At 40.1% G+C, this 22,921-nt stretch overlaps 2 protein-coding genes across 5 annotated transcripts in view; one reads left to right on the plus strand and one right to left on the minus strand.

The window, feature by feature from the left end:
• Positions 1-13,774, minus strand: part of mtmr4 (myotubularin related protein 4) — a 47,057-nt gene extending 33,283 nt beyond the window's left edge. The window contains exons 1-2 of one of the 4 annotated variants that reach the window (XM_008428111.3): positions 13,652-13,774; positions 6,969-7,073 (exon numbers count right to left, since the gene is read on the minus strand). In XM_008428111.3, the coding sequence (XP_008426333.1) occupies positions 6,969-6,983 (15 nt within the window). In that variant the 5' untranslated portion in view covers positions 6,984-7,073; positions 13,652-13,774. Of the gene's footprint in view, positions 1-169; positions 1,287-6,968; positions 7,074-8,103; positions 8,239-13,651 lie in introns of those variants that run through there. The other 3 variants (XM_008428112.3, XM_008428109.3, XM_008428110.3) reach the window with 3 other exon arrangements.
• A 1,098-nt stretch (positions 13,775-14,872) lies between these two features.
• Positions 14,873-21,796, plus strand: hpda (4-hydroxyphenylpyruvate dioxygenase a). The gene is made up of 14 exons (XM_008428113.3): positions 14,873-15,003; positions 15,128-15,154; positions 15,248-15,310; positions 15,468-15,572; positions 15,662-15,704; positions 15,806-15,888; positions 17,770-17,859; positions 17,957-18,063; positions 18,845-18,922; positions 19,395-19,557; positions 19,989-20,060; positions 20,140-20,262; positions 20,351-20,467; positions 21,511-21,796. Exons 1-14 carry the CDS (start codon positions 15,001-15,003, stop codon positions 21,622-21,624), a joined length of 1,188 nt encoding a protein of 395 aa, XP_008426335.1. The 5' UTR covers positions 14,873-15,000; the 3' UTR covers positions 21,625-21,796.
• The last annotated feature ends 1,125 nt before the right edge of the window (positions 21,797-22,921 follow it).

Genomic DNA, 22,921 nt, shown 5'->3' on the forward strand with positions numbered 1-22,921 from the left:
AATAACTGTAGCCCTCATGTTGATAAATCCCTTCCCCCTTTGGTGAGAAGGCAGGCATGCACACACACAGGTGGCGAGGTGAGATGGGGGGGCGGAGGGAAGCAGGAATATACACCCACTGTAATCTGAACTAGGACAACAACGAACACAATAACATGAGTGAACTTACAAAGCAGTTGAACATGGAGCAGGACACCCTTGCTGCGAGGCTCATGTCGAGGAAAAGCAAGACTGTGCCTGAAAGACAAGCAGCGCGACTGCAGCACGAGGAGCCGGCGTGACCATCCTTCTCCCAGCCGCCCCGGCCCCCCTCGAACTCGTGTACCCCCAGCCACCTTAAGCGTGTTTCTCTCTACTCAGGATGTGCTGGAGGATGACAAGCTGGTCTCATTTAGGATCCCAAACCCCAGTCCTCCCCCCCCACCACTCCAGAGAGGGGCGAGGGAGCGCGCCGGCGTCTGAAGACGGTCCCTGTTGCACGGCTGAGAAAAGAAGGATAGTCCATGAAAGGTACAACGAGGAGCCGCAGTCCGATGGAGCCGGCAAGCTAAAGGAAAAAATATATACTGTGGGAAGAGCTGAAAAAGCACCGCATATGGAGTAACGGAGGGGGGAAAAAATGGGAGAAAGAAAGACAGAGGGAACTGCCTGATGCTAAGCTCCACCCCTCCGCATGTGCATCAACCTCTCTCTCTCCGTTTGACACGCTCGCATCTCTCCTCCTGTATCCCTTTCATCTCGCACTCCTCCCCCCAGCTAGCTTCTTACAGGAATACGGCTCTCGCTAAGCAAGCAGCGTAAGCAGGAGGGCCAACAGGGAAAGCTGCCGCGCACGTGCTATCTGACAACTGCAGTGTGCTGCGCCCTCCACGGAGCTGCACGGGGGGCACGCTTGCAGCGCTCTGACGAATCCGCCGGACACGAAATAAAAACACCACCAGCTGATCCTGAGGCAGAAGAGAAGGGGAAAACCCCCTCAGCTAGAGGTTTATCGTCATAAAACTGCTGCACTGGATGCGGCGCAGCTGCACCTGAGGACAGAGGAGGGGCAGGAGGGGGTCTGAAGGAGACGGGATCTATTTGGGGAGCTCTGGTGACACAGCGTTATTGAAAATCCTTCCTCTCCACCGTCTTTGCACTGTCGACTGCATCAGTGGATGCAGGGCGTCACTGGGGAAACGAGGGAGTATAAAACACCCCGCCGTCGCCAGCGCAAACCTTCCCCCTGCCGAGTCGTGACAGCTACTCACCTACAGCTGCCTTACCCCACATTATGCAACGCGTAATGAAGTACACAGAGAATGCAGCACTGCTGGATATTGATTTCATGGATGACAGGATTTGATTCCACACGATAAGGTTGTGCTTTAAAGTAATGAAATTGCATCATTACTGATTTTTATATATCCAAAATTAGAAAAGAAAAGGACGTCTGGAGCATCAAAGGTCAGTCAAGTACAGGCACTTATGCAACATTAGTATTTATGAAGTTTATGTACAGAATAAAAATTATAAAAATTTTAAATCAAGCACATTAGTCCAACTAATTTTTTTATTTATTTATTTTTACATGAAGTATATTAGAAATAAATATTTTAACATTTTTGCTTTAAATCCAACAGTGTGATCAGTGTGTGAGCTGTCCAGCAGAAAACAATGAAGGCAACATGTTTTTGGGTCCTAAGAGGAGTAATATCAACTTGATGCAGAATTAGGAACCATCATGGTTTAATACAAGTTTCTACGGTGGAAGAAATTAACTTTCCACATGTAGCGAATTTAGCTACAGCGCTGGTCAAGCTTCTTAACCCAATGGAAGTGAAGATCACTTTAGCTGTGGTCTTTAAAAGTTAAATCTTATAAACTTTGAGAATGAAATTACATGGCACTCAGTCAGTACAAGTGTGAACTGAAGCCAAAGGGCTGCAGCCAAAATCACCAATAAAATGTATTATTAAAGCCACAATTCTTATTTTTGCTTTTAGAATAAATTATGACTATTAGAAACAGAAAAAAGTGTTGGCAAGAATTTTATTAAATAACTGGCCTGCTGTGGGTACAGTTTAGATATAAAAACTAAATCTTAATGCTAACCAATTCATCAGAATAATTACATTTATACTACTACTTCAACTTTTGTTCACTGGTAAAGAACAAAACGTCTCAGAAATGTTGCTTAAAATACAACTGGTTACATTTTATCTGGTAAAATTTTGTAAATTTGTTTTATCAGTGCATGTAAATATAAACTCAAACTAAAATAAACTGAAGTGAAACTAAAACTGGATTTTAAGAGGGTTTTTTTTAAAACAGGTTGAGTGTTTATTATTGTTTAAAAAGAGGAACCGCGTTTCTGCAGCTTCTCTGCTTGGAACAGAAAACAAAAGTCATTTCTTGCAGACTAAAGAAACACAAAAATCAATGTTCAAAAGTGAAGATGCATGTTCTTTACTCTGGCATCTTTTATCATGATGACAGAGTAAAGTGCATGCTTTCATGTAGTTTTAACTAAATAGAGTTTTATAGATTTCTATTTATACAGAATGTAAACCAGTCAAAGTTTCTAAACATTCGTCCTTTTAATCAAGGCCCAATACCTTATCTTTTTTTTTTATCCGAGTAAAAAAAGAAATTTGCAATCTGAAACTCCTTTGGTCATAATGGTAGTTAAAAATTAACAGAGAACCTTTGAAATGAGTAAATCACAACCTGCGTATGAAGTTAGCCAATCTGCATTTCTGCCTATTTGCATTCAAAAGCTCCACTTCAGCTAGTCGCAAAAGTGAGCAGCAGATTTAGGCTCCTGTCTCCGGGTTTATTTTAGGAAAACAGGGCAGCGAGTCACCAATGCATGGTGTCAGCCTACATGTTCATACACAGATATAGAAGAGAGATGTTGGGCTGCATGTCCAACTGGGCAAATTGGTAAAAGTTGAGGGAGCAAAATGTAAAAAATATCCATCGTTTCCCAGCAATTTCAACAATTTGAGGGAAACCAGTATAAATATAAAGTATCTCTATACAAGTGTTCAAAATTAGACAGTTATGCAAAGAATACATCTCACACAGTAACAAAAAAAAAGAAAAGAAATTGCATGTATAGTACCCAGAAGTTAGTGTCAAAGTTACATATTTGACTGAAGGCACAGGAAATGGTAGTGAACTCGAATACACAAACAAGGTCAAACTGCAACAGAAGCAAAGGTCTCTTCTGTCAAATCATTAACATCGACCTTACATGAACTCTCAGGCCTCGACTACAAGCCTACTGGTTGCTTCTCAAACCACCCACACCTATGCACTGGCTTTAATTGGGTTTGAAGCAAGCTTCACTTGCATGAAACGGGGACACAAAACACACCTTTACCCGTGTGTGTGTGTGTGTGTGTGTGTGTGTGTGTGTGCACACGTCAACTTCTCTCACCAACTCCAAATAATCATACAAGGTAGGTTTTCAATGCACAGCAGGGACAGAGGCAGGAGTAAAATCAACACTATTGTCCACGTTCCATTATCCTGGGAGCAAACGGGCGGCATGAGCGGACAACGGCACAAATTCAATACCTTCCCATCTTGTTTTAGTTGAGAAAAAGTGGGGGGGGGAAGCTCGAGGCTGGGAAGCTGTTATAATCACCCTCTCACAAGAGAGGATTAACAGGATCACATTACCTACAGTAGCAACTGCTGGAAAGGAGTCAGACAATCCCACCTGAAATCCTAAACCATAAAGAAGAAGAACTTAAAACTGTTGCACATACCCCTACCTGAAACCATTTAGAGGCTTACTGAAAAAAAATATTACTTCCTAATGGAGTTAAAGGTCATACAAGTCAAACAACTTGTTGCACAAATACTGCCAACATGATATGAATCATAATCAAAACAACAATATGGCCTTAGGTGACCGCCTGCGACTGAATTACTTTAGCGAGGCTTCTGCAAGTTTCACCAACTCAAATTTAAGACTTTTAAATGCCTTTTTAAGACTTATTGGCTGGAATCCAAGACCTGTATTGCTACAGAAATGAACAAAATTCGTCCAGTCAACTGGCTAAAATGTTTTAAATCACCCGTGAGAGACGGAAAAAAAAAAAAAAAAGCTAGCTCAATAGCTAGCAGTAAGTTAGGGGTAGCCTCAACCGTCTGGAGTCAGAGAACCCAATGAAAATGTTTGAGGTCTTAATTTTAGATAGTCATTTAAGACCAATACATTTTAAGGATACACAGACACCCTGTTTAAGCCGTGTCTGATTCACCTAGCCTAGCATTGCAGTTCAAGTATGGTTGCTCTTGCAGAACACAACAGTGACCACACCCAACCAAGCTACAACATACCTAGGAAGGTAAAATTAGAGACTGACGGTGGAAGTAAAGCATGGAGTTAAACTTTACTGCAGGACTCGCTGGTTAGCATTCTCATTTCACCTGTCTTAGTGGGCACTTCACCAGCCGGGCCGCCGTCTGAGCCAGAGCTCTCATTAGAAAGCCGAGAGCCGGGCAACCAGCCACAATGACAGGGCAGATCAGGACGATGAGACACATGTCCTCCTGTTATACTTCCCGTTTCTGTTCCCTTTAGATTCAAGAGAAATCTTGTCATCTTGACTGTAACTTCTCTCATCTTTCTAGGTTGGGTTTTTAAAACACATCTCAATACATCTGGTTTTCCTCATACAAGCAACTCACTGTGCAAAACAAAAATCCAATAGTGTTTTGCCATTTGTAAACATCACTGGATATTTTTGTGTGGCTTCACTAGAAAAAGCACTGAAATGTGCAACACTAAATCATCAACAAGTCATAAAAAAATGACATGCCAACATTAGTCTGGTACTTCAGAAGCAGTAAGACTTTAGCTGAATCCTCAGTGTCCAGTATTTGAAGAAACAATTGATACAGCTGGTGAGTGTGTGTTTGTCGGAACATTACAGTGGATTTTTAAAAATTTAGTTCTGAAAATCTCAGCCGTCTGTGGTATTACAGTTCAGTGAATAGCAACAAATAAAGACTGAAACAACTTGGTTAATCCGTGCTTCTTTTCCTTCCTCTAAAAACTGAACTAAACGCTCAGGATAGACTACAGTTTACTTTTTGAGTCAAGTGCTGCAACACCACAATACTAATGTAATGGCGCAGAGGGAATGCAGCGTTTGCATATATTTTAAGTGTGGAATAAGGCATCAAACAAACATTTGACTTGAATCGGTATCAGAGAACAAAACATCCAGAGTGGAATATCCAGGTTGTCAACTTTTTATGGCTTCTGCAAATTGTGGGAAGTTAAATTTTAAGTCCTGTTCAAGACTTATGATTTAAATGTAAGAGCTACATGAACTAATAAAGTAAAGGACTGACCCAATAGCTTACTTAATGGGTTAAGCATGTTTTCCAGCTCTGGCAGGAGCCTCAAGTGTCTTTGTATATCAGCTACCCCACTTTAGGGTCTTCTTACCCTTTACAATAAGCCTCATAATGGCTGCGGTTGAGGTGCTCAAGGCAACTATTTGAATGGCTGTTTTCAAGCCAAACCTCTTAAATATGCACTCTCATGATGTCAGAGTAGATGCTGAATAACATAAGACTAGCTTTATTCTAATGTCTTAAACATGCAATGTAAAGCAAATAAGATGGATTCAATAAGAGGATCATATGCTGGTCTGCAGGGAAGGGTGAATGTCAGGGGATCAAGTCTCTTTGCCTGATGTAGTTTCTAGTTTTGTCACAGCACAACATCTACGCTACGCTAGAGCTTAAAAAAAATGTATGCCTTCATTACATTTTAGAAGTTTAGGAAAAATGCAATTAAAGCACAAATGTAAATATTTAAATGTACTTTAAAGAATAGAATTACAAAATTTGGATGATTTTGGCACTTTATAAGGCCTAAAATAAAAAATGACTACATCTAAGAGTTTGTATGAAATATCTTGAAAGGTAAATTTAATTGTGAGTTAATAGAAAAGAGCTTTAGTGAGAAACATACCAACTTTTTCCAGAACAAGTCCACCAGAGAATTAAAGTAAATAAAGTATTAAATGGTCAAAACCCCATTCAGTTTCGTCTTTACTGGGAGCACTTTATGCTAACATCACAGAACAAAACGCCCAATATTTAATACCTGGATCTGTGGAGTTAGTTTCAAATGTCACATTTAATATAAAGCAGGGTTTTTTGTTTCATGTAAACATAACATCAGCTTGAAGTGCTTCTACACAGACAATATCCATGTGCCGGAGCCCCATCAGAGCTGAGACGTCAGCGAGCTGCTCCGCCGCTTCCACTGATTAAGACGACAGTGAGCATCTGAAGATGCAGCACTGCTGACTGCGCCGCTACCTTGTGGAGCCAGAAGGAGTCACTACAGCAGCAGCAACAACATGATTCCTGCCTGGTTTACAAAAAACAAACTGAAACGTTTCTTTGAATCCAAAGAGTTGGTGCAGACACGAGAGAAAGATCAATGTCTCCCGCTTGTTTGAGTTAATGTCAAAAACAATTCTGATCTCTTTCACGTATTTTTATAGTTGTATCAATTTTAAAACGGAAGACTGGTGTCAACTTTCTGCTTGATATTTTTAATTTCTGTATTTTTTATTTTTTTTTAAACACACCTCGTGATGACAGCAGAAAGCCCAGTTCGGCCTACATTCAGACTTGAGCTGAAGCTGAACGCGATCAACATGCAACAACCAGGAGTTTCTGAACAGCGTCGCTGGAAAGATTGAGGTATGAAGGGTGGATCGTGTAAAACTTGTGTGCAACTCTTCGCGCCTTGTTTAGACCTGCAACCACACTTTGCCGTTTCCTGTAAAAAAGAGTGAGGTTGCAACTTGTCGCTCAAGTTTAGAGGAATTATTTACGGGCTTCAGAGAACCAAGCGGATTAAAACGCGTCAGGATTCAGCAGGAGGCGATTTTTTTTTTTTTTTTTATACATACACTCCGCCCTCCTCGATGCGATTGGCTCACCATGTTGCCAGCCATCGGCGTTGCAGAACGAGACGGCGGGTGCTCCCCTTCAGACTCCTCCCCTCTCCTCCTGTCTGCTGGGCTCTGCCGTGCCAGCAATGAATCCTGCCAAGATAAAAGATAAAATAAAAATAAAACACATTACATTCAGACTTCTTCTGTGTGTGGGTGGTGGCTCAAAAGATTCCAAAGCCCCTTTCGTTCAAAGTACAGCATGAGCTATAGATTTATAGAAAACACCCACAATTCAACAGTTTTCCCAAATAAGGTTGGAGATAAACACTGATGGTTTGACCGGCTCCCTGGGACGACAAGTGCTCTTAGTGAATGAGTTAAAGTCAACGCAAGAGACGCGGCGCACACGCAGCGCTGCAGGTGGACACCCAGGAACGTGCCAGACGTGAACTCCCACACCAGCAGAGTGACACGGGAGTACATCGGCCGACCTGACCGGAAATTCTCCGATTTATGAGAAATGCCAACTCAACGTTCCCTGTCAGATTATCAGCAGTCAGGCAGATAACTTTTCTCCACGCCCAAAACACAGCGAGGAGCTCGGGGTGGATGTGCTGCCCTGATAAAGACAGATTCTTAAAAATCATCTCAGCAACAATTATGTATTGGAAACACAGAAGACTTTAAGCTAAATGCCATTTTATACTGTTGTATTATTAGATGTAATATAACAGTGGATACCCAAATAATACAATACAAATATTAAAAATAGATAATTTATTCTTGACCTGGGAGTTCACTGAATGAATGTGAAGCTCTGTGCTGCTGAATTTATTCAGTGCATTCTTTTTGCCTTTGCAAGTTCAGTCAGGAGGAAGAGGAGCATGCTCAGTGAAGGTTTAGAGAGCAAGGAAAAAAAAAAAAAAAAAGGAAAACACTGGCATTCAGACGAAACATGGACAAAGTGTTTACTTCCTTGTTTAGGACTAGACTAAACAACCCGACTACAGTTTTGTATTGTTCCATCAAAGTTTTTACTTGCCATCCTCTTGCTCGGCTTTTTGTTTTTTACCGTGACACACCCCCTGTTGCACACCGCTCCGCAGAATGGAAAGTATTTTTTATTTTTTTTTAAAAGAACAAACATAACCACAAAACCAAACTTTGGACGCAATCTTACCTCAAAGTGTTGGATCAAACTTTCTGTGAAAAGTTCAGTCTACTTTTTAAAGCTGAATTAGAGCTGGGAAGAGTCGCAGTAGCCTCCGAGTCCCAAACAGAAACTGCTTGTAATCGAGTGTGTGACACACCTCCCTCCACTGCTGCTCGCTCTTCCGCCCCCCGCCTCCCCCTTCCTACTCTGCCTCGCTCCCTGAAGTGAAAGAAAGTCATACTGCGGGCCACACACGCCTGACAACATACAGCGCACTCGTGACTCGTTTCATCGTGGGGCATTACCGTCAATCCCGAACGTACAACACCGATTATTCAGTGCAGACGATGCGTTTATACGTGCAGCTGTAAGATTACACTGAAAACAAAAACAACCTGTTAACTGGATTAACTCTACAACTTTGTGTTTTGGAACTGGCAGCAAAACTACAAAACAAAAACGGATTGCATCAACTAAACTGATTATTTATGCAGGACAAATGATAAAAAAACATGATTTAGACAACATCTACCTAAACATTTTCTGTAATCAGAATGTAGCTTCCAAACTACATTAGCAGGAGCCAAAAGAATCCCACTTTGCAGTATGTTTGGGGGACTGAAACGATTAATCGTGATGAATCGATTATTGTAATAATTGTCAACTCGTTTACGAATCGATTAATCGTTAGAGCATGCAGACTCAATTGTTATCTTTGCTGAAAGAACACATTCAGAGCAGTAATTAAGTCTTAACTCTACAAACTCAAATATGTCGTACCCAGAACTCCTCAAGTGAGTTTTAGCTTCACTGGGTTCAAATTCTGTTATTTTTTTTAAAGATTTTTTTTTTTAATTATTATTTTAGCTGCAGATCAATCCCTTGCTATAAACGATCAATGTTCACTAAAGGAATGCTGTGTTGTTGTATTCTAGGCAATTATATGTTTGTTTAATCTTAAAAAGAAATTTTTGTACGTTTTAATGCAAATAAACCTTTCATATCTAATATTGTATAAAAAAAGATAAGAATGTGCAAGTTTCCACTGCAGCCCAAAACAACATTTTAACCACACAAAAAGACAAAAACTGTACAACTTTTTTTTTTTTTTTACATCTTGGTACAATAAAATCACAACACTTGAGCAGATTACTTAGTCAACATTTTAAACAGCAAATCTCTAAACAGATTCTCGCACATTTCAAGATGCAAGGAGTTCAAGCCTTAAGCTTCTGAGCCACAAAATGATTCTAAAGCTGCAATACATGACAAATTGGAAGCGAAACAGTGATGACATTCTGCCACAAAACGAGCATGAATACTTTAATAACCCGCTAAGATTCTGTGCATGATTATCACTAAATTTGTAAATGCAGCATAACCTGATAGGGTTGATCCATCCATGACTCCTGCCTTTTATAAAGGTACCAGAGGCATTTATGCGTCTGAAAGCTTATTTTGGGACAGAGAGAACATTTTATGTTGATGAGTTACAAGAAAATAGAAAAACAACTAATCATGTTATTTCACAGGCAAGAAATTAAATCTGAAGTGACCGATTGATTTTTAGCAAAAAACAAGCATGTAATTCAATTCAATTAATTGCAAATCTGTTTGCAGAACAGATCCTGAAATAAAGACAGTGACAGCGCTCATCTCGCTCACTGCAGCATTTTATTACACTAAAAACCTACACAAGCTGGCTTCAAACAGCAACTGCCCTCATCTTGCTAAACATCTTGTGCAATACTGAGTCAAAACCCCAAAGAAAACCATTCAGACCCTTGGAGGCTGCAGCTTATGTGTGGTCATATTCGCCAGCGGCTGGCAACGACTTATCTGGAAATCGAAATTACGACAGCAGCAGCTGAACAGGCGTGTCCCCAGGGCTAAAAACGGGTGACAACAGTAAAAAAAAAAAAAAAAACAATTCCAGGTAAACGCTCCCGCACTGCTCTGGGTGTCATGTGGCTGCTAATGCAAGTCAAATCATGCTTAAACATACAGTCTCGACTGAAATGAAACTAGAGCGAAATACACTGAATCGTCATTGCAGTATCAACCTGTGTTATATCACAACAGCACTAGTTGGACGCAATATTTGGTTAATTATATTTTAAGTAACATCCATGAAAACCCTGCATGCCAACCATATTGTTGGCCAGCTGGTTGGACTTCACTGACCTGGATGAGCTAAAGCTCACAAACAGTGGTGGGAAAACAAAACCTCAGGAAAATGCAAGTTAATCATAATTGATATCAAAAGCAATATAATCTCAATAACATTTTTCTTCATGTAAAAACAGTCTTTAAAAAAAGCAACAACTAATAAAACAAGTTTGTGGTTCATCACAGTAAATTAGAATATGTATTTCGATGAGCCAATGTAAGAGTTTACCAATCTTGTTGGTAAACTCTTACATTTTCTCTTCAAACGTACAACCATTACACGAAACACGTTGGCTGTTTTCGGGTAATTGCATTTCTGAACAAAAAGCGTTTCATCAAGCGTCGTGTGATGCTTCTTCCACAGAAATATCAAACTTCTGAGATGCTTCTTTTAAGAAAAGCAGGTTCTGCTACACGTCATGTGACTTTCAACAGAACATCATGCGTTTATCAACAAAGGTCATTTTGATTAGTCAAAAAAAGAAAATCTATTGTGGAAAAACAAATAAAGATATCAAGTCAGCCTGATTAAGGATTTATCTGGTAAGCAAAAAGTTACTATTTAGTAGAGATGTGCCAGTCAGGTTTTTTCCTGCCGATTCCGATCACCCATGAGGGCCGATCACATATGTTTTTTAATCATAAACACTACCGGTTACGTTATGTGGAAAAAAGAACCATAAATTCACCTTAATATAGGCAAAAACTTGTTCTTAATAACTTTTTCCAAGAAAACTAAACAAAACAGGCATTCTGCAAATTGTACTGCTATCAATAATACTATCTTTAACAGACTAAAAACATATGAAAGCTCTGAAGAGGCTAAATAATGCAAAGAGTCAAAATAAAACCTCTCAACATTGCCAAAAAAATTCAAGTATAAAACTTAACATTCAAAGGCAAATGCAGGTTACATTACAATAAACAAGCCAGTTACTGAATGAAAACTTCCTGTTAGCATGGCGGCTAGCTGATTACTGCTAGTTCTGATTGGCCGTTTCTGACTGAGCGGAGTAATTATGCAGAACAGGGAGGAGATCGATTATTTTTTTTAGAGATTATGTGTCTCATGTTAGGACAGCGAAAGTTTTAATACGTATGTAAAATGTATTCAAGTTAGTTGCTGCAGCTTTAAGCAGAGGTTCGGTGTGAGAGTCACTACTAGGTGGAGCAGAAGCGGCGCTCCGTCTGTAGCGCGTAGCAGCGGTTCAACAGCGAGATCAGAACCAGCGTCTTACATCGCAGCTCGAAGACAAATAATTTTGCAGGTTATTTGTTTAGCTTTCTGACCGTCATGCTAATAATCCGGGTGAGTGTTTGTAGCTGTGCGCTGCTTTACCTGCTATCTGATCCTCCATATGTCTTTTTTACTGCAGTGAGCCTCGATGTAGCCAAACTCTTTCAAGTATGGCATTGTTTTTATGTCGTATTAGATTTGTCGTGTTGATGCATTTTGACTTGTTTCACCCCACGTGCTTTAATTTTCCGCCGCAACACGCAAACTTCCCCATTCACTCAGTGCGTTATAGATCCACATCGCTTAGGATTTGTTGCTGCACATTTGCGCAGTGTGAAGGAAAGAGGAGACCAGCTGCACAGCCAGGCTGCGAAATGAGAAGAAGGTAATCGGATTGTGTGATCGGCAACAAGAGACCGTGATCGGCGATCACCGATCATACACTTTTTCACGAAAATCGGCCGATTATGATCGGTGGCTGATCGATCGGCACACCTCTACTATTTAGTGTTCAAATAGTTATTTGAGAAGCAATCTCAGCCATTCGTGGTATTACAGTTGAATGAATGGCAACAAATAAAGCCTGAAACAACTTAGTGAGTCTGTGCTGCTTTTTCTTCCTCTAAAAACTGAACTAAAAGCTACAAAATGGTCTATCGTATTTTTAGATCACTACTGTCCATAATTTTGCTCACTGGACTTCAGTTTCTCACTGCAGTCCAAAAGGAGAGGCAATAACGTCAAAAGAAGAGACGTAGGAGTAATTTCCAACTGACACTTTCTGTGTTGTTGTAGTTAAAGTGATGAGCTGCTTTGCAAATAGTCTCAAAATAAAAATCCAATTTGCTAGCTTAGCATCTCAGTATTCCTGGATTTGTCTGTCTTTAAATGAAGAATCAGCTGGATTTTTCTCTAGAAGACGTTTCAGCGTTCATCTCAAGAGTCTGATAAAAACTGAAGGATCCATTGAAGTGTCAGCTTCCTTCTGTTCTCATTTCTCACTACAGTCTTCTTTGTCGGCAGTTTTTGAACAGGGCTTTTATTGTGGCATTAAAGTATTCATAAAATACATTCTACAGATAATATATGGAGTGATAAATAAAACTAATTTTATTTGGGGGAAAAAGAAACTAATGTCTTCCAATCCCAATTGGTTATGCATCTATAAAAATATAATACAGTGAAAAAGAAATCAAGTATTTTAAACTGACCAAATAAATTACAATAAATAAAAATAGTTCAAGCCCATCTATAACTATGCTTTAGTATACATTTTTAAAAACGTTGACTGAGACATGCTGCATTTATTCAAATATGCCATTAACTCCACCAAAAACACAATTCTAGTCCAAATGCATCACTTTTTAAATCAACTGAAATTTGTTCTGTATGTCAGAGAAAACAAATCCTGAGCTCATACCTTGAAAGAAGAAAAAAAAAGATGTTTAATTATGAAATACAATATTTCTACTAACTCGCGACAATAGCTCCGTTTCAAATAAAATTAAATAAATAATTCAGCTGTTTAGCAGTTCATGTGCTATTCTGCTAGTCGGTCTATTAAACATTGATTTTAGAAGCATTTTCCCCCGTTTATTTCAAACAAGAACAACAAAAAAACCCGAAATAAATTACGATGATAATAATTAGAATTTATTGATAACAAATCTTCTGTAGATGCAGTTTCTATTCCTCCTGGATGAACAATAATTTTGAGGTAAAGGCTGAGAGTCCAGGTGGGAGATTCCATGGTGCTTTTCAATGAACTATGGTTAGAAATTTCCAGAAACAAACATGCTGTTTGAGGGACTGATGAAAACACAACAGGTGTAAACAAGGTGGGTGAAGTTTAAGCACCCGCCGTGTGAAAGTGAAAGTCGAAGCCAGTTTGTTCACAGACTGATGCTGTACTCCAGCATGACAACTCATCAAACCGAAAGCGTGTCTCTCAGTGAGAACTATGTGTCCAAAAGCTCTAGCTGTAGGCTAGCTTCCGGATAGCAACCTTATAAGAAGCAGCTGGGTAAAACTCGCTCATATGTCCATTGAAAATAACAAACTAGTTTAAGGCTCACAAGTACCACTTTAGTCTGAAAGCCCAGGCGCATGTCACATAAAATATACCGCTCAGAAGTCACTTAATTTAAAGAAATAAACCGAGTTACTCACTCAGAAAGAATCAGCTGACACAACGGTGACTCAGTAGACTACACAACTTCCGCATTCTTGTGCGATGACAAGGACGCCAGCCAATAGGGAGCGAACAAACGAACCAGTTTAGTCCAATGAAGCTTTAATGCTTATTTCAGCCAACCACATTTAGCATAGGTGCAACCAGTGAATGGCACACGCCCACAACCGAGCCAATCACATGTTACTAAACGCTCAAAGCGCACCAATAGAAAATCACAGCGCGGCACAAATTGGGTACACACACAAATAGCGCGGTACGTGCGGCCGCTCACATGTACAGCAGCGAGAGTACAGCCGACATGAAGCATTCAAGGAATTCACGACTTCCTGTGTGTGAGCCACAGCAATAAATTAAAAATGACAGAAAAATGTAGTTTTTTCGATTTAGAACAGAAAATTTTATATGTTTAGTTTTTATAAAAAAATCATCAACGTGGTCATATAATCATAAAAGAATATATATTTTTAAAATAATAAGTAATCTGCTGCAGGTCACTGATCAATTTCTCTTAACCGGCCTCCTTACAGTAGCCCACAGTAATTATATGCCATATTATGTGGTTGATCTCATCAGTGTTTTAAACAAACAAACAAACAAAAAAGAAGAAGAAAAACTGTGCAATTGAATAACCAAAGAGGGAATGGTCAATTAATGTGAGCCACCATAATGAATTAAAGCTCATCATATCCAAGGATTAAGTTCTGGCTATGATTATCGATCAACTCTGAGTTGAGTATTATGATTTGTTTCTTCAATGGAAATAGCGCCCTCTGGTGGTAGAAATTACAAATAAAACAGCAACGGTAGAGGGAAAACTTATTTACCCTCAACTTTGTAAATGTGCAGTGCTTTGTTTACCCTCAACTTTATAAATGTGCAGTGCTTTGTTTACCCTCAACTTTATAAATGTGCAGTGCTTTGTTTTCTGTACAAAAGTGTTTTAGTTTACTTTCTTACTATGGTTGCATTTAAAAGCCTCCATACCCTTCAAAATCAATAAATCCTCTGAATATGCTGAATGTGTCAGATTTACCATCCGACATAGCAGTACAAAACCTTTGCTGTAGCTAATGTATACATGTTTCATCTTTGTGACACATCTTTGTCACAGATTTTCAGGAGAAGAGAAACAACCCGGTCGACTGCGGTGCTAAACCTTTTAAAGGAGATGCACCAAGAAACGAGGAGGCGGACAGGTGGGTGTAGATCCTACAGGACCAATCACAGCCGGTCATCAGGTCAGTACTTATCTGAAGGCTGCCAGGCCAGACACTGATTTCTGGCCTCCCTCTTCTCTGAACTGAGATCCACCTGCAGTCACACCATGGTAAGAGTCGTCCCTATGATCACAACATGAGCGAAGAACTTTTTGAGGGAATATTTAATGCACATTACAAGTATGAGATCTTGAGAATTAAGCTCTAATAATTTGCTTCTTTTTCCATTTTTAGACAACCTACACAGATAAAGGGGAGAAGGTAAGGTTTAAATGATCTGATGTAGATTTTGTGTTGCTTGGCAGCCATAAAACCTAATAAAGGTAATTTGTCTGTTGTTCTTCTACTTTGTAGCCCTTGAGGGGGCGATTTGTCAGATTTCATCATATCACCTTCTGGGTTGGCAATGCCAAGCAGGTTAGTACCCAAACTGACCGTCACATACAAGATACTCATTGTAGTTCAGCATGCAGTATATCACCTATCTACAGTCAAAGGATGAACCCTTGGACTCAGGTGTTGGAGTTCATCTGTAAATCATGTTCAGAGTAACAAGAATCTGATCACATTCCAGGCAGCCTCATTCTACTGTGACAAGATGGGCTTTGAGCCTCTGGCCTACCAGGGTTTGGAGACCGGCAGCCGAGAAGTTGTGTCTCATGTCATCAAGCAGGACAAAGTATGGAGTTTGAATCATGCGTCTGAGCCTCTGAATTTAAAGTATTTCCACCTTCTGTTTAAGCACAACCCCCTCCCGTCTCTTTACAGATAATCTTTGTTTTCCAATCTCCACTAAACCCTGGAAATGAAGGCGAGTTCGCTCCTCAGGACACATTAGACACTGAAAGACGACAGGCTCTCAATGTGACTAGCTGTGTGTCTGCTTTTCATCATGCCTGTGTCATCTTTCAGAGATGGGGGAACACTTGAACAAACATGGAGATGGAGCAAAGGACATAGCATTCCAAGTGGAGGACTGTGACTTCTTGGTCAAGGTAACCTGACAAAGGACAACACAGATCGGAAACACCTTAAACCTTTTGTACTTGATCAGTATAAGATGTGCATGAAGGCAAAGTGGACTAGTATTGAAGAGGTATAAAGATGCACATATGTAATTAAGTCTCAGAAATGTTCTGTAAAGACCTCAGAGGTTTGTGAGAGAACATTAGAGGACAAACAACATCATGAAGACCAAGGAATACAGGAGACAAGTCAGGAAGAATGTTGTGGAGACATTTACGGCAGAGCTAATTTATGAAACATTTCCCAAAGCTTCGAACATCTCAGATGGAACTATTCGATCTGTGGAAATGGCATTGCACTGCTGTCAAACCTACCAGGTCATGGCCGTCCACCTCAACCGAAAGGCTGGGCAAGTAGAGCAATACTCATAGAAATAAACATGGTACATCTGGAGGAGCTGCTGAGATCCACAGCTCAGATGGATGTATCTTTTCACAACTATTTATGTTTTCTATAAACCTGACCTTCAGAGAGACTTAAGAGTTTTTTTTTATGTGCAACAAGCCATCCGAGGGAGATCACAAATGCCTTGAGGAAGGTGCTCTGGACAGATGAAATCAAAACCAACCTTTTGGCAAGCCGTTATTTATTGCGGGGAGATTAATTGAGTTAAATACTCAATTAATCGGCCAATCACATTTAGCATAGGTGCAACCAGTGAATGGCACAGCTGCAGAAGACTTGAGACACACACCATCCAACAGAACAACTTTAAAAGCTACTATCCAATGGTACATTCATGTGTTAGAATAGCCCAATCAAAGTTTAGGCATGAACCGAGATTCTGTTGCAAAACTTGAAAATTGACAGATTAGCCTTAGCATCTAAGGCAGATTTAGCTCATCTTGCAGAGAAAGAACAGACAGAAAATCCCTTCTACAGATGTGCAACTCTGATGGAGATATCCCATACTGTTTGTGTTGGTCTATCACATAAACCTAGGGTAAAGTTTGTGACTAATACAAAAATATATAAAAACTTTCAAAGGTTGTGAATACTTTTGCTAGGCACTATAACTCTAATGCATGTTTTTAATTCCTTAGGTACATAAAACTAGAAGAAATTCCACTGGATTTTCTGGTTTAACATTTTTAAAATACAGTTGCACATAAAGGTTACAAGAACTTAAAATATATGAACACGTTCAGCGTATTTTCCATCACGTCTTACACATGTGGACTGTTCAACAATAGATGTTGGGCAAAAAGAAAAAAAGCACGTAGGTGTTACATGTTTGACCTCCAGGTCGCGCAGGTTCACCTGCTTCAGTCAACCGTGTTTCATGTTTAACTGATGCTTTACTCTTGTGTGCATGTTGAAACAATCGCAAACATGGCAGCCTTGTAATACATTCTACGGCAGCGAAGTCCGTCTGAACTTTTTTCACAGTCAAGGTCAGACGGGAGGCTTAGATAAGCTGTCTCTGTTGGCCGTCAGGTAGCCGCAAGGTTACGGAATCACTGCTGACTCCATGCAGATACCAGTCTAGCGTCATGTTTCCATCTATAGAAGGGCGATTGAAAACGTTTGTTATTTAGCCACTGGAGGGCGTCCGTGAGCCGCTTTACAGAGCTTAGATACACCAAAACACTGCTACAACCATACTGAGTCAAGCAGGTGGAGCCTTCAGAAAGCTCCGTGAAACTATTGAAGGGTACTAGAGTAGAGCAGCAGAATCAAATTCACACCACACCTTTCATATTTTTCACGTTAGTTTCTATTTGTAACATAAACAAATGTGAAAATGTGTATGAATACCACTTTTTTCCCCCAAAAGTAGTTGATCACTCAGTCAGTTTTGTTTTCTCATGTCTTCCCAAAACCCATCCCACGTCATTCCGCGCTGACAGACAGCCCGGGAGCAAGGAGCTGTGGTCGTCAGGGAGCCGTGGGTGGAGCAGGACGGCAACGGCAAGGTCAAATATGCTGTGATTCAGACGGTACATAAAAGATGATTCACACACGTAAGCCCCATGTAAAACACACCGAGGAGTCTGAGACTGAATAAGGGTGTTGTGCAAAATGTTTTGTCCGCAGTATGGCGACACAACCCACACGCTCATCGAGTACCTGGAACCCTACAAAGGCCTGTTCCTGCCGCGCTACAAAGAGCCTCTGTTTAGGGACCCCCTGCTGGCCAAGCTGTGAGTCCTCACTGCAACACAAAAAAACCCAAAAACATAAAACTGTAGCAAAATTTGTTATGTTCAGACTCTAGAATAAACTTCTACGCTGCTTTGCATATGTGTATATTGGGACATAATAAATATGCTGTTAACAAATATAGAGCGGGATTTACAAGTATGTGGGCCCCTAGGCTTTAACATGTTTTGGTGCCTTATTCACTAAGGAAAAATGATTTTACTACAGTACCGGTACTTTAATAGGCAATCCCTTACATCACCAGACATGAATTGATGCATGGTAAGTGTAAAATGCCCCCCATCCAATAAATCTATGTTGTTCCCAAAGAAATCGACTATAATTTTGTAATTTTCAAAGATCTGAATATTGTTTGTATTCATCAAAAAAAAAAAAAAAAAAATCCAAAAGTATTAATACAATTCACCAAATTTAGGCCTATGGGTTTAAGTACAATTTCTGTACTTGCTGCCCCAGTAGTACATTCTAAAGTCTGGCCCATGTGGTTGAATATACTGACATACAGAATCAATGAAAACTCTGATATATTAAACTCTTTTTTTACTTTATCTCTGCTGATGTAGTCCAATTGACATTGCAGTGCAGTATCTAACTTCCTAAATACGCTCTGTTATGTCTCTCTTTTGGTGTTCTTTTATTTTAAAAATGTCCTAAATTCCCAGGTAGGATCTGAAAAAAAAAAGAAATATCATTCTTTTTAAATCATTGGAATGTTCTGGGAATCCATCCATAACCTTTTCTGTTCACTCCTTTTCTCCGTAGTCCACCAACTGGTTTGAAGTTCATCGATCACATTGTGGGAAACCAGCCAGATGACCAAATGGTGCCAATTTCTGACTGGTAAGTCTGCTGTCGGCGTGCACGTACGCCCGCCGCAGGTCGAGGAGTCACTCGGGGGCAGAAAGGGACAAAGTAAACACTGCACCTCTGTTGGAGTGACATGTTTGGACACAAAAGCAAAAAAACAAACAAACTGCTGTTTCACAAAATCAAAAGTCCACATTTTGTTCAGTAGAAATTATTTCTTGATGTTGATGTTTCTCACCAGTGGCATATCCAAATAATAGAAAATACAGCCATTGGTTAATTAGAAAGTTATCTTGTTCACAGAATTTGACCTAAATTTGGACAAAAAACAACAACAACAACAAAAAAAATGCTTATTTGGTTCGGAGACAAAACATATTAAAATTTTACATTCCACAACGTGAATCATGGAGGTTGTGTGTGTGCGTGTGTGGTTATGTGGAAGGGAAGGAAAGGTTGGGGAGTTCAATCAGTCTAAGAACTAAGGCTCTTCCTCATGTCCCAGGTATCAGAAGTGTCTGATGTTCCATCGGTTCTGGTCGATAGACGACAAGCAGATTCACACGCAGTACAGTGCGCTGAGGTCCATCGTGGTGACAAACTATGAGGAGACCATTAAGATGCCCATCAATGAACCCGCCATGGGCAAAAAGAAGTCACAGATCCAGGTGGGACTTATTTCCTCTCAGCCTTCCATGTTCCAAACGAAGGCTTGTCAAAATAAGAACTGTTCGCTCTGTGTCAAATATGATCTCATGTGGGCCAAAATTATAAATAGAAAAGCACTTAAGAGGGCCACAAAGGTAAAATTTTGAAATAAATTTATTGTACAGCTCAATAACGAATTTTTAAAAAATTGTATTGAAATGAAAAAAAATGAGAACTATTTTTTGTGTTGAGCCATTGGAACATGCTTTTTTTTTTTAATCATAGGAATTATTTCTGTAAAAAAACAAAACAAAAAAACACATCAACAGACTAGATTTGCTCCACTGCAGATTTGTGATCAGGGTCCGCATAAACTCATCAAAATATGAAAAAGCTAAACAAGACGCACATTCGTTTGCAATGCACCGACGTCCAGCATCTCCGTCCACAGGAATACGTGGACTATAACGGCGGACCGGGCGTTCAGCACATCGCCCTCAACACGTCGAACATCATCAAATCTGTGAGTGACCGATTAACAGGAAGACTCAGCAGGAACATTCCCCGACGCAGCTTTTCTTTCCCATTTTTGTCTTCAACAGATCGAAAACCTGCGGGAACGAGGAATGGAGTTCCTCTCGGCTCCCGACACGTACTACGATACGCTGCGGGAGAAACTCAGGACGGCCAAAATCCAGGTGAAGGAGGACCTCGACCATTTACAGGTGAGGATGTTTTTTTGTCTTTAACTCTGTTCTTTAACAGGCCTTGTTTCGGTTGGTAATGCATCAGTGATGTGCGTTTCCTCTGCAGAAGTTGAAAATCTTGGTGGATTTTGATGAGAAGGGCTACCTTCTTCAAATCTTCACCAAGCCCGTGCAAGACAGACCGACACTTTTCCTGGAGGTCATACAGAGGAACAATCACTTCGTAAGTTGCCAGTATTTGACCGTGAACTGGTACCGTCAGAGCACTGACAGGAATACCAAAAGTTTGTTGGTGGGCAAATCTCAAGAGTTTACAGCTAAACCAAAAATTGTTCAGATTTGGGTTTCAAGCCGTTTCATATTTTGACCAACATGGAAGTGATTGGACGCAATATGAACATCTTGGAGTTGATCATCCGAGTCCTGACTTAAATCTGGAGGGACGTAACGTTTAAGGTGATGGTAAAGAGGTTTTTTAGATCCCCGTCAAAATAAATTACATGTAGAGAAATGAAAAGTTTGACTGCTGTGAGAAAGTATGCTTATTGTTACTTAATATTGTTTTTGGTTTACCTATGATAAAACTAAACATGCAACACTTTTAATACGATGAACAAAGTAGTCTGTTAAGTCATATTGATCTGAAAAAAATAAAAAAATAAAAAATAAATAAATCCAAAAGAAAGACATACAGTTTCCTAAACGTTTGTGGATGAGTAACCAGAACTGGATCTGGGTCATCAGAAGCAATAGATAATAAAATGACTATCGCTAAAATTGTGCTTTGGTTAGTCACCCGAAACAGATTGGATTCACAGGCCTGTGGTCAATTTCCCCTCCTGAAAGGCAGAAAACTGCCTGAACATCTGTTTGCAGCTCCCACCCAGTGAGAACTGCATCAGACCAGCCCACTTGTAAAAGCTCGGTAAATCTTTCACAGATAGATTCTGATTAAAAAGCTCACATCTACACAGCAAAGTGAGGGGGGGGAGGATCTTTCCTTTGGCTTGCACCCTGTGGCGTTTCATTTATGACACCCGGCACCCATCCTGCCTGTCAGAACAGGCGCGTCTTGTCACTCTCCAGGGTGTGCAGATGTGGATGGGAAGGATGAAAGACGTGCGTAACTAGATATGGAACCACACCAAAGACTCCCTCAGACGAACCACCAACACTTGATCTTCTGATTATTTGCGAAAATATTTCCACCATTAATTTGGAAAGTTCAGAGTGACTTATCTGCACCGGTGTTTCTTCTGTCTTCAGGGCTTCGGGGCGGGAAACTTCAAGTCTCTCTTTGAGGCCATCGAGAAGGACCAAGATGCCCGGGGCAACCTGACTGTGGTTACACCTGAAGGGAGGGCCAAAGCCTTTCGCTGATCTCCGACCAGACTGAGACTCACTCTGACGGCTTCGTGTCTGCAGGATGTACAACAGAGATGCGGAAAAAAATAAAATAAAATACACTCACCACAGCTGCAGCACGTCCAGCGCATTTGAGTGTTGAAAATCTTAGTAATTGTGTTTGGATAAATAAAGAACGTCTTGTTTATATCTGTCGTGTATGTGTGTTTAAGAAAGTAAAATATATAAATACTGAAGGTATCTGAGTGGTTTTTTTTCCCCACAAGGGAAGGAAGAAGGCAGAGGCTAGCATCCTGTTTTTATGCTAAACACGTAGCCAAAGCTAGCAGATACTTAGCTTAGTCTTGGTCAGGTGGATTAAAAAGAAAACTTGCTAATAAACAAAGAGCGAAATTACAATGATTAAATGTGATGTATATATATATATGACACTCAAATGGTGGTAAGTTCAATATAGCCGTCAACAGGGCACGGCTACCTGTTTTTGTAAACCGTTTTCAGACAACTAGCTATACTAACTTTCTTAGCGGGTGAGCAAATAACACCATGAAGACCAATGAACACAGCAGACAGGACAGGAAAGAGGACGCCATCTTTTCGAGCGAGGCAGATGTGCAGAACTACAGAAGGATGAAGTTGATGAGCCATGAAGATATGGGAAAGAAGGAGCTGTTGGAACTGGGTTAAGAAGAGAGGGCATTTTAAGAGAGGAACTTTTGTTTTATTGCACTGAGAAAAAGCTCAGCAGATTTAATGTTTGCTTTTTGTTCTGACTAAAGAGTATAAAGAAAATTCAAACAAAGCTGCACTGTGTGTTTGTGGGTCTAGTAAAAACATGACAGGGTGCCAAGAGAGGAACTAAGGAAATACCCTTATCGGGTAGTTGGAGAAGTTCACAAGGGTGGAGCAAGATATGTACAGTGCAAGGGCAGCGATGGAAAAAAAAAAACTCTTGGAGAATGTGTCTACAGATAATTAGGATGTTTGCAGATGACACTGTGATCTGCAGAAGGTTGAAAATGTCTTGGAGATAAGGATTTATTATTGTATTGATGATCAATATTGTGAAGTTTTTGTTGTAATAAGAATTATGTTGTATGATGAAAACAAACTCTGCATAATGATGTATAAGTACCCCAAAAACTAACTGTACTTTCTTTCTCCACTATTGGTTTCATGAGAGCAGCAGAATACATCAATATTTAAGCTATGAATAAAAGCATGGTATTGCAGTCCTTCATGCAATCAGTACATGCTGAAATCCATATGGCCCATCCCTATTTGGACATTTAGAGTGAAAAAGAATGAAACC

Source organism: Poecilia reticulata, chromosome 14 (genome assembly GCF_904066995.2).
Source record: "Poecilia reticulata chromosome 14, P_reticulata-male-v2, whole genome shotgun sequence".
In the NCBI taxonomy this organism is placed as follows: Eukaryota; Metazoa; Chordata; class Actinopteri; order Cyprinodontiformes; family Poeciliidae; genus Poecilia; species Poecilia reticulata.